The following is an 11,155-nucleotide window of genomic DNA, read 5'->3' as shown; positions in this document are numbered from 1 at the left end:
TTTTTGTAGTGTTACAAAATGAAGAAACCTACTGATAAAGACAAGATGCCTCCGAAATTATTTTGAATAATGAAAGTTTAATCGATTTCAGATACCCAACACAAAGTAGTGAATTAAATCTGGTGAAATTAAAAAAAATAAATAAATTTTGAATTGCTGTATCTCCAAGAATTTTGTAATTTATTTTTTCTCTACTCCAAAAATGGTCCTGAACAAGATGTTCTAGAGTTAATGTGCCATTTTTGAATAACCAGCATAGAGCATTTGGTAAATTCTAAAGTTATTAAACCAAAAAAAAACTTGAACGTCGATAACTTACAATATAAAATAATATAATATACTGGACGAACGGCAAATTTCAGTATATACGGTAAAACGCTGACCAAAATGTGTCAAATCATTCCCACCAACAATTTGATGACGTCATCTGAAAATTCTCAGTTCATGCCACATAAATTTTATGAAATAACATACTCCTGTACTTGTGATTTGTAAATTGTGACCATCAGCAGCTTCCTGCTCTGAGTTTATGGTTTCTTGGAAAAATGCGGTTGTATCAACGCAAAATCTAGTCCTCGATAAAAAGGCAGCTGTTTTCTCTGATGTTTCGATATGTATAGTTATTGTGAGTGACACGTTATTTGGTGTTACATACAGAATGACTCAAAAGCATTTATTGAATGAGGCATTTTATTTTAATGATTAAATTTTCAAGAAAATTTGGAAAGATAGTGCGGTTATTGTTAGTATTACAGTCCACCTATGCATAACTTCATTTTAACATACAATGACTATCATAAAAGGTGATCGTGCGTGATAGTGCATGTGTGCATGTGTGTTGTGCTCCAAAATCTGTTCCTTCCTCTCAGGTTTGAGGAAACAAATTTACACTGAATGAGACATATGTAAAGGGCGTTTCTCGCATTGAGAACAGTGTAATTGTTTTTCGCATCTGTTTAGTCGTTTTTTCTCTGTGTAGTTAGTTTAATTAATGTGTGCAAGAAAACTAGTAATTTTATCTATTGGGTAGCCTCATTTTTTGCCGGTTCCAATCAAAGGTGAACCTCTCACCTTTGATAGGAGTTAGTAATGCCGGGAACGTGTAAAGCATGTGATGGAGACATCAATCGCCGAAATGAAAAGGTTTTTTCATGTTTCCTCTGTAGTAACAAATCTCATGCAAAATGTTTAAAAATTGAAGATGCCGAATTTAAAATCTTGCAGAAATTAAATAATTTTAAATACATTTGTGATGAGTGTTTAATACTTCAAAATTCTGAGAAAGTGGATTCTTTGAAAGCGTCAATTGATAAATGTTTAACTGCCATTGAAAACCAAAATCAAACAATTAACTCTCACGGTACAATAATTAATGACTTGTTGCAAAAAATGCCTAGCTCCTTTCAAAAGGATCATGTTCCGTCCTATGCCAGTGTTACTAATAAATCAACAGTTATTGTACAGCCTAAGAACACTGAGAAAAAAGTATCGGAAACGAAAGCCGAATTGTTAGGAAAAGTTAATCCTGTGGAAAATAATTTGAACATATCTAACGTAAAGTCGTCGCGTAGTGGTGGAGTAATAATCAGCTGCAATAGTAGTAAGGACACTAAAAAAATTGTTGAAATTGTAGAGAATGAACTACGAGAAGATTATAATATAAAACAATTGTCAAATCTGTGCCCCAGAATAAGAATATCAGGTATTCCCAAAGAAATAACCTCAGAAATGTTCTCTAAATCGCTTGTTCATCAAAACCAATTATTGTTTAATGATGTCAATGAAGATTATAAAGTTGTAAGCTACAGTAGCCAACGCAAAAGTGATAAATATCTTCAAGCCGTAGTTCAAATTGACACAGTGTCATACAACAATATAATGAAAGCTGGAAAACTATTAATAGGCTATAAATATTGTAAAGTTTGGGATGCTATCGATGTTCGCCGTTGTTATAATTGTTGTGGTTTCCACCACCATTCTGATAAATGTGATCAGAACTTTCCCATCTGTCCAAGGTGTTCAGAAAAACATAAAGTACAAGAGTGTAAGTCTGATATTCTTAAGTGTACTAACTGTAGTATGTTGAAGGCAACTAATGCTAATATAAACACAAACCATGCAGCCTGGGACATTAACAAATGCACGGTCTACAAATCTCATGTTGAAAACTTTAAAAAAATTATATTTAATTCACAATAGCAATTAAACCCTAATATCAGCGACATTTCTACTTTTTCCGGATTAGCATCTTCAGTTAATTGCAATAGCTCTCACTCAGTACATGATAGAGACCTAATAATCTATTATCAAAATGTAAGAGGTCTTAACAGTAAATTAAATGATTTGAGTAGTTATCTAAATGTTTTCCATTCTGATATATTTGCATTCACTGAATCGTTTCTGAATGACACAGTTCTAGACTCAGAAATATCAAGTAATTACACAATATATAGAAGTGACAGAAACTTTTCTCGTATTAATTGTACAAGAGGTGGAGGAGTCTTAATAGGAGTTAATCCTTCCTTTACTTCATGTAAGCTCGACATTTCTAATTTAGGTTTCGATTCCGTGCCAATGATCGATATTCTAGTTGTCAAAATTAACTCTTCCTTCCAAAATTTTTACGTAGTGGTTGCATATGTACCTCCTAGTCCAAGAACATGTGTGGAAGACATTGATGTATTTTTTGAATACTTAATAGCTCTTTGCTTTACTCTCGAAGGGGACGTAATCATCCTAGGTGATTTTAATATTCCGGCATACTCAGACTCCTTAATGGATCAAATAGGGAGTGATGGAAGGTTAAAGCCCCTTTTGAATTTCTTAGAGATGAGTGGCTATCGTCAATATAATTTCGTACGGAATTCTAATTTGCGACTATTAGATTTAATTTTGTCTAACATTGAATGCAGAGTATCAAAAGCTACTGATGTTTTACTTGATGAAGATCATCATCATCCCAGTCTTGAGATATTTATAAAACACAAATTATCATCTAAAGAAAAAAAAATATGTAACGGCAACTTTAAATCTTACAATTTTCGACATGCAGACTTTGCCCTCTTATATGACATGTTACTAAACGTTGATTGGTCGTTTCTAAAAGACATTACGGACCCTAATAAGGCAACATTGCAGTTATATTCCCGACTAGATAAAATCTTTGAAGTTTGTGTTCCTATGACAAAGCGTTTCAATAAAAGACAATATCCGCCCTGGTTCACTGTAAATATAAAACAAATGCTAAAGCTAAAATGGAAATTTTGGTTGAAATATAAACGGTTTAGGGATCCTGCGGTATACTCCAAATTCAAGATTTTAAGATCACAAATCAAAATTGAAATAAAAAATGCATATAATGTATATTTAGAAAAAACTGAAAGTAATATACAGTCAGATCCTACACAATTCTGGTCCTTTGTTCACAGGTTGAGATCTCAAAATGTTATACCAGGAGTGATGACTTATGATTCAAAAGAGTTAAATGATCCGTTATCAATTGTCAACTCTTTCGCAAAGTTTTTTCAACAGCAATATATTCAGTCTCAAGCTTCTGCTGTACATACCATACCGTCGCTTCCTAATTTAAACATTTACCATTATAGTGAAGAGGAGGTGTATCAAGCACTGTTAAAACTAAAAAATAAAATGACATCTGGGCCAGACTGTATTCCAGCTTTTATTCTGAGAGACTGTGCTAATATTTTCAAATCTCCGCTTATGCTTATTTTTAACATGTGCCTCAACTCTGGTGTGTACCCCTCACTATGGAAACAGTCCCCTATTTGTCCAATATATAAAAAAGGGGATAAAAAACAAATTGAAAATTATCGTCCCATCGCTCTTTTGTGCAATTTTTCCAAGGTGTTCGAGATCTTGCTACACAAGAGTATTATGCGTCATGTTCAGTCCTACATCTCACCACTGCAACATGGTTTTGTTAAGGGTCGTTCCACTGAGACCAACTTATGTTTGTTTACACAATTTTTATCAGACACAATCGACACCGGCCACCAGGTGGATACGGTGTACACCGATTTTTCGAGAGCATTCGATAGGATTGATCATTTTAAGTTAATTAACAAATTAAATTCTTTTGGTTTATGTGATCGTCTATTAGACTTGATGAAGTCGTATCTTTTTGGTAGAACGCAGTTTGTGATCTGTAAAGGATTTAAATCGGTAGAAATAAATACAACATCAGGCGTTCCTCAAGGATCAGTTCTTGGGCCTCTTTTGTTTATCCTTTTTATTAATGACATAACATCTTCATTAGAAAGTCGTTGTTTACTATATGCGGACGACTTAAAAATATTTCGAGTAATAAGATGCATAGACGACTGTCTCACATTGCAAAATGACCTACACAGGTTATTAGTTTGGTGTTTGGAAAACGGTCTTTTATTGAATATCGGTAAGTGTGGCGTGATGACATTTTCTTTGAAACATATACTCCTCTTGTTTGATTACATGATTGACGATGTAGTATTACAACGATTTGACGTTGTCAAGGATTTAGGAGTGATATTTGACAAGAAATTGTCATTCAACAATCATGTAGAAACAATGATCATGTCAGCGTCGAAATCTCTCGGCTTTGTCTTACGCAATGGTCGTAATTTTCGCAACAGTGAAACATTATCAACATTGTATTTCGCGTTTGTGAGAACTAAATTAGAGTATGCGTGTAATAAGGGTGTGGGGACAAAAAATCTGCACAAATTTCAAACTAGAATAACTGTATTATAAAAGCAGGTATTAATAACGTGATCAACAACATTTATAAAAACAACTTTAAAGAACACATTCTGTACCATATCTACTTGCTTTACGAATTTTTGTTTTAACACGGCGCATTAAATTTGTAAAAGCCGTTATTTTTGTTTGCCGTATTTTCAGCAGTATACGCTTCTTTAATTCTGCATGTGTCGAGGCTTCCCATCCATTTTCGTACACATTCCTCTTTAGGTTTCTCCAAAAACGTTCAATTGGGCGTAGTTGAGGTACGTTGGGAACATTTTTGTCCTTAGGGATAAAAGGAATGTTTAACTCATTATATGCAGCAATAACGTTAGCTGCGTAATGAGCTGTTGCCATGTCTGGCCAAAATACAAAATTGCCATCCGAATGCTTTTCTCTTATAAAGCGGACAAGTCGAGACCTAATGCACTGTTTTTCATAAATATCTGCATTAACAGAATTTCCAGGTGGGCAAATAAACGCAGTAGAATGTCCACGTGAAGAAATGGCCAACCAGACCAACAACTTGGACTGAAATTTTTTATGACCTTTGAATTTCACTTTATCATCTACTTCTTCTCCTTCCTTGCAATAGAAATGTTTATTGTTAGCAGTATCGCTACCATCAAAAGTGAAGTAGGATTCGTCATCGATGATTATTTCAGTTCCATTTGAGGGGGAAAAAGCGGATTCAGAAAGATGCCTTAATTTTCGTTTCTGTTCCAACTTTTGTTTTTCTGAATATTTGGGGGCGGATTTTCGTGTTGCAAGTTTGACATTATTCTCCTTTAATATGTTGCTAACATACTTTTTGTCAATTTTAAATTTCCGTCCAATCTTTCTTAGTGAAACACCAAGTTTACCGTGACTTTGATTGACTAAGACTTCTCTCTTCTTCTGGGACATTTTTCTTGCTGGTCTTCCGCTTCCTACTTGTCGTTCTACCGAATTCCCATTCTCTACTCTTCTGCAAATACTATAAGTTGTCCTTTTTGATATCCCCATTTGGAAGAAGTGATTAAGGGTGAATGACTTTTTTAAATGCATATGCCTTCTATAAAATTCGGCAATCACAGATCGGCGATCATTTTCATTTAAGTGTTCCATTATTACAAAAAATATTGAAACTTTCAAGAGGAACTAGGCATAACAATTTTTAACAACTGTAAAAAAATGTTATAACGTCAACCGTCATTTTTCTCAAAGCTAACTCGATTTTCGGTGAATTAAAATTTGTGCAGATTTTTTGTCCCCACACCCTTATATGGGCCCCAGGATATATGATATATGTTAACATGATCGAAAAAGTTCAGAGAAAATTTTTAAAATTTTTACATTATAAGAAATTTGGTTTCTACCCTCCAAGAGGTTTTCCTGAAGAAGAACTCTTACAAACCTTTTCCATCAATAGTTTACTGAAAAGACGTTTATATTTTTCGTTCATATTCTTATACAAAATTGTCTATGGAAATATCGACTGCCAAGATTTATTGAAATGTATAAATTTGTTAGTTCCAAGGGTAAATGCGCGTAGATATGACACATTTTACATTTTTACAGCTCGCACTAATGTGCGCAAATTTTCTCCAATTTATACCATCTGCGAAAATTACAACAGAAACCAGGATATGTTCGACATCTTTAACACCACTTCAAGAAAAATTAAAAATATATGCTTGTTACAGGCTGAATGATGGTGTTAAATTTAAGTTAGTTTTAATGTTAAATACATTCATCTTACCCCAATAAATGGTTGTACTGTGGGGGTGAATATTAATAATAATAATAATAATAATAATAATAATAATAAAAAATAAAAAAAAATAAATGTAAATTCAAATTAAATAAATTTTCGAAAAAGTTGGATAAGTTTATTGTAATTTGTAATAAATTTTGTAATTTTTATCTAATACTTGATTTTTTAAACACTAAGCCATAGATTACTTCCTCAGCAGCACTTTGATGTGTCGAAGAACTGCGGGTGTAGTCATTGTTCTGTCTTTGTTTTTATAAGAGGATATATCGAATAAATATTTTACCTTAATTATGTTAATTTTATATCAAATATTTCTTCTACGTATCTCGGTGTTCATTTCTGTTAAAAAAAACTTCAAAACCGTATTTTAGTTTTAAACAAATTTAAATACATGTGCAAAAACGCATTTTCTTGCCCTATGTCCCAAACAACTTAGTATTGATTAACTTAAAAATGTTAATTTTTCAAAATTCTGGAAGCACAGTAGCAAAAGAAGCATATTGTAACACATTTGTGTATTCTAAAAATAAGTCTTGGTTGTTTTATAAACACAGCCACATCGACGTACGTGTCACAGTTATGGTCCTCGACTGAGTAAATTTGTCCCAAATAATTTCGGCAATATCTTATTTAGCCTGTTGTAAAATAAATTAGGAAATTTAATTATTAAGAAATTATCTCTATTAATGTAATTTCAAAGAACTATTTCACTTTGTGTGTCTGCGACAGGTAAATGAATAAAACATGAAATAATCAATTTATCGAAACCGACACTAAAGCTTTTTAAAAACGGTATGTAATTAAAGAGACTTCAATAAAACAATATAAGTTTTTCTTTTCTGAAGTTCTTGTTGCCACAAAGCTTTGATGTAAAATTTATAGTAACACAAGATTGAGCTTTCCAGTGGTATAGAAGGGGAACGCGATTATAAAAGGGCTTACTGTGTTTATTCACCTTTAGTTGGTTTTTACTTAACTTAAAATGAGTAACATAATTAAAGAAAGTTTTAACATAGATTTAAACGTGCTAAGTATTTTCGGTTTGTACATAACAGGAAATAATTCTGCATTCTTCAAAGTGCGAGCTTATGCTCTGTATTTTTTTCTGTTAGTGATGGGTACAATTTTAATACTCACTAATCTTATTCTGAAAAACAATATTAGTGGAATGCAGATGAATTTAATGGTAACTTATGTAGTTGAAACTATGTCTATATGGTTTAAAGTCTTGCCATTTATTCGCAACGGGGAAAGAATCAAGAAATGCATCGACTTCTTTGGGCAAAGTGATTTTGCACCCAGAGATACACAAGAACAAGAGATAATCGACGAATGTGTCGCAATTTGTCGTAGAAACTGTACTGCTTATTTTTGTGGTATTATAATCACTGTGATTCTCTGGAACGTGCCTGTATATTTTGGTAAAGAAAAGACTTTTCCTGTCCAGCTTTGGCTACCATATGACCCGATATCGTCGAGCTTAATTTACTATGGTACACTGTTTTATGCAACAGCAGGTAATAATTAATCTTGATGACAATTTTTATAAACTTCATATTTTTTAGTTATTATGTATGATGCATTACTAGGAACGGTGACAGATCCTTTGATTGGTGGTTTAGCATATCACGCAACTGCTCAATTAAAAATTTTGAAGTACAATTTACAAACTCTAGACAAACATATAGAAGATGGTTCAGATACAAATCGGAACGAATTTAAAATCATTAATTATAAAACTGCCTACAAACATCTAAAACATTGTATCAACCACCACAACAACATTTTAAGGTAAAATTCAACAAATACATTAAAATATACCAAAAAGATAAATTTTAAAATCACTACTTTATACAAAAACCTCTCTTTACCACAGTAATTCCATCTTGTAGTTTTGTTGTCGAGTATGAAGAGTGCTTTTCTGGATGTGTATTTTGGCAAATGGCTGGAAGTTTACTCTCTCTTTGTTTTTGTTGTATAGGTTTAACCCTTGTAAGTCGAACTCTTTATTTTCTTAATAAAACTCCTTAATACAGAATATTTTGTAGGCTACTGTTGCAAGTGTAAATGCGTTAACATATCTCTTCTCTGCTTCTATCATTAGTTTTCAAATTCTTTTCTACTGTCATTATGGTACGCTGCTGTATGAAGAGGTATAACAATCATTGCACGACAGCAAATATTGTTTTTTAAAAAATTATTTTTACAGAATAACAGTTTAATAAACGCTATATGTATGGGTCCTTGGTATCAATATGATGTTAAAATCAGAAAAATGTTGCTTATAATAATGGAACGTTCAAAAAGACCAATGATTCTCACTGCTGGAGCAGTGATTAATGTTACGCTGGAAACATTTGTATGGGTAAGATTTTATTAGATATGGATTCATGTTTTAAACAAGTTTTCTTAGGTATTAAAATCAAGCTATTCTTTAGTAGCTGTTCTGAATAATTATGGCTAACAGATATTTTTTATCTTTAATTTAAAAATTAAATTTGTGTGTATATTTAGTTATTTTAAAATATCATATTTGCTTTACAATGAATATTATTTATTCGTTTCAAAATATGTGTGACAACATCTCATAATGTTGTCAAATAAATCTCGCGATTCCAGAATATTAACTAAAATTGATTTATCCATTCCAACCAGAAGATTCTGTTGACTCTACGAATATAATTCCGAATTCTACAAATTAATATCTAAGTTATTTAAAAAAATATATACAACTAAAAATTGCACCATTTACCAAATTTTATTATGACACTAACATTTATATATTATAATAATAGTTTTCCGCACATCAGATTGATTTTTTAACTCGTAAAGAAGGGGAACGCGATTATAAAAGGGCTTACTGGATTTCTACACCTTTAGTTGTTTTTCTGAATTTAACGACTTACAATGAATGATATAATGGAAGAAAGCTTTAAGATAGATTTAAAAGTGATAAATATTTTCGGTTTGTACATTTCAGAAAATAATTCGACATTCTTCAAAGTGCGAGGTTATACTCTGTATTTTTTTCTCTTGATGATGGGTACAATTTTAATACTGGCTAATGTTATTCTGAAAAATAATATCAACGGAATGCAGAATAATTTAATGGTGACTTATGTAGTTGAAACCATGGCTATGTGGTTTAAAGTTTTGCCGTTTATTCGAAATGGAGAAAAAATCAAGAAATGTATCAACTTCTTTGGACAAAGAGATTTTGCACCAAAAGATGCACATGAACAGGAGATAAAAGACGAATGTGTTGCGATTTGTCGTAGAAATTGTACTGCTTATTTTTATGGTATTATGGTCACTGAGATTGTATGGAACGTCCCTGTATATTTTGGTAAAGAGAGAACTTTTCCTGTACAACTTTGGTTACCGTATGACCCGATATCCTCAAGCTTAATTTACTACGTTACTCTGTTTTATGCAGCAGCAGGTAATAAATAATATACACCACAATTTTTTAAAACTTTTATATTTTATAGTTATTTTGTATGATGGAATACTAGGAACAGTGACAGATCTTTTGATTGGTGGTTTAGCATATCACGCTACCGCTCAATTAAAAATCTTGAAGTAGGTACAACTTACAAAATCTAGACAAACACGTAGAAAACGCCATGAATACATATAAGTAAAAACGAATTTAAAATCATAAATTATAAAGCTGCCTATAAACATCTAAAACGTTGTATCAACCACCACAACAACATTTTAAGGTAAAATTCGGCAAACAAATATATACCAGTATACCCAGCAAGTCCTACATCCTTGCTTTTTTAAATTCACTGCACTTTTAAAATTCTTATTCAGTCTCTGACAGTGTTTTTTTTTTGTAGCTTTGTCGCCGAATATGAAGAGTGCTTTTCGGGATGTGTATTTTGGCAAATGGCTGGAAGTTTACTCCCTCTTTGTTTTTGTTTGACAGAATATTTTTTAAGCTACTGTTGCAAGTGTAAACGCATTGACATACTTGTCCTCTGCTTCTATCATCTGTTTTAAAATACTGTTCTACTGTCATTACGGCACGCTGCTGTATGAAGAGATATAGAAACATTTTTTTAGAGATTTATATTTACAGGTTTATATTTACAGAATAACAGTTTAATAAACGCTATTTGTATGGGTCCTTGGTATCGATATGATGCTAAAATTAGAAAACTTTTGCTTATAATAATGGAGCGTTCAAAAAGACCAATGATTCTGACTGCTGGAGCAGTAGTTAATGTTACACTGGAAACGTTCGTATCGGTAAGATTTTATTGAAGTGTGAGTTCACGTGTTAAATACGTTTTCTTAGGTTTTAAAATCAAGCTATTCTTTAGTAGCTGTTATGAAAAATTACGACTAGTAAAATAAATTTTGATAATTAACTTTGTGTATAATTAACTAGATATTAAAAAAACGTAACATTTGTATAATTAAAATTTAAAAATATATTTCAAGCACTTCCATTTTGTCTGTAAATACATGTGTTATATTTTTTTGTAAAACTTTTTTCATGTTTTCTTGTCTGACAATTTTCTGTTTCCATTTTTCTGTCAATCAGTGGACTTTAATATCCATGTAACCGCCAAGATATTTTTTATGAACACGGTAAATTACGGACCGATAAAATATCTATTCATATGTTCTAAGAAATTAGTGGCATCT

At 32.0% G+C, this 11,155-nt stretch overlaps 3 protein-coding genes across 3 annotated transcripts; 2 read left to right on the top strand and 1 right to left on the bottom strand.

Annotated features, from left to right (window-relative positions):
- Positions 1 to 4,794: 4,794 nt before the first annotated feature.
- LOC135124241 (uncharacterized) lies at positions 4,795 to 5,847 on the bottom strand. The gene has a single exon (XM_064049206.1). The coding sequence runs from the start codon at positions 5,845 to 5,847 to the stop codon at positions 4,795 to 4,797; it is 1,053 nt and encodes a 350-aa protein (XP_063905276.1).
- A 1,856-nt stretch (positions 5,848 to 7,703) lies between these two features.
- LOC135124163 (odorant receptor Or1-like) lies at positions 7,704 to 8,960 on the top strand. The gene is made up of 6 exons (XM_064049085.1): positions 7,704 to 8,013; positions 8,062 to 8,190; positions 8,478 to 8,488; positions 8,545 to 8,649; positions 8,706 to 8,861; positions 8,910 to 8,960. Exons 1-6 carry the CDS (start codon positions 7,704 to 7,706, stop codon positions 8,958 to 8,960), a joined length of 762 nt encoding a protein of 253 aa, XP_063905155.1.
- Positions 8,961 to 9,535: 575 nt separating this feature from the next.
- Positions 9,536 to 10,853, top strand: LOC135124071 (uncharacterized). Its single transcript, XM_064048969.1, has 4 exons — positions 9,536 to 9,938; positions 10,342 to 10,400; positions 10,598 to 10,753; positions 10,803 to 10,853. Exons 1-4 carry the CDS (start codon positions 9,536 to 9,538, stop codon positions 10,851 to 10,853), a joined length of 669 nt encoding a protein of 222 aa, XP_063905039.1.
- The last annotated feature ends 302 nt before the right edge of the window (positions 10,854 to 11,155 follow it).

The sequence above is a fragment of the Zophobas morio genome, unplaced genomic scaffold, assembly GCF_036711695.1.
Source record: "Zophobas morio isolate AGI-343-1 ecotype UQ-CSIRO unplaced genomic scaffold, CSIRO_AGI_Zmor_V1 ptg000002l, whole genome shotgun sequence".
In the NCBI taxonomy this organism is placed as follows: domain Eukaryota; kingdom Metazoa; phylum Arthropoda; class Insecta; order Coleoptera; family Tenebrionidae; genus Zophobas; species Zophobas morio.
This window is presented reverse-complemented; position numbering and strand designations above follow the sequence as displayed.

Coding starts and splice junctions, on each gene's coding strand:
- LOC135124241 (XM_064049206.1), bottom strand. CDS start 5,847: ATGGAACACTTAAATGAAAATGATCGCCGATCTGTGATTGCCGAATTT.
- LOC135124163 (XM_064049085.1), top strand. CDS start 7,704: ATGTCTATATGGTTTAAAGTCTTGCCATTTATTCGCAACGGGGAAAGA. Junction 8,650..8,705: donor GTACGCTGCTGTATGAAGAG/GTATAACAATCA, acceptor TTATTTTTACAG/AATAACAGTTTAATAAACGC. Junction 8,862..8,909: donor CGCTGGAAACATTTGTATGG/GTAAGATTTTAT, acceptor AAGTTTTCTTAG/GTATTAAAATCAAGCTATTC.
- LOC135124071 (XM_064048969.1), top strand. CDS start 9,536: ATGGGTACAATTTTAATACTGGCTAATGTTATTCTGAAAAATAATATC. Junction 9,939..10,341: donor TCTGTTTTATGCAGCAGCAG/GTAATAAATAAT, acceptor TTTTTTTTGTAG/CTTTGTCGCCGAATATGAAG. Junction 10,401..10,597: donor ATTTTGGCAAATGGCTGGAA/GTTTACTCCCTC, acceptor TTATATTTACAG/AATAACAGTTTAATAAACGC.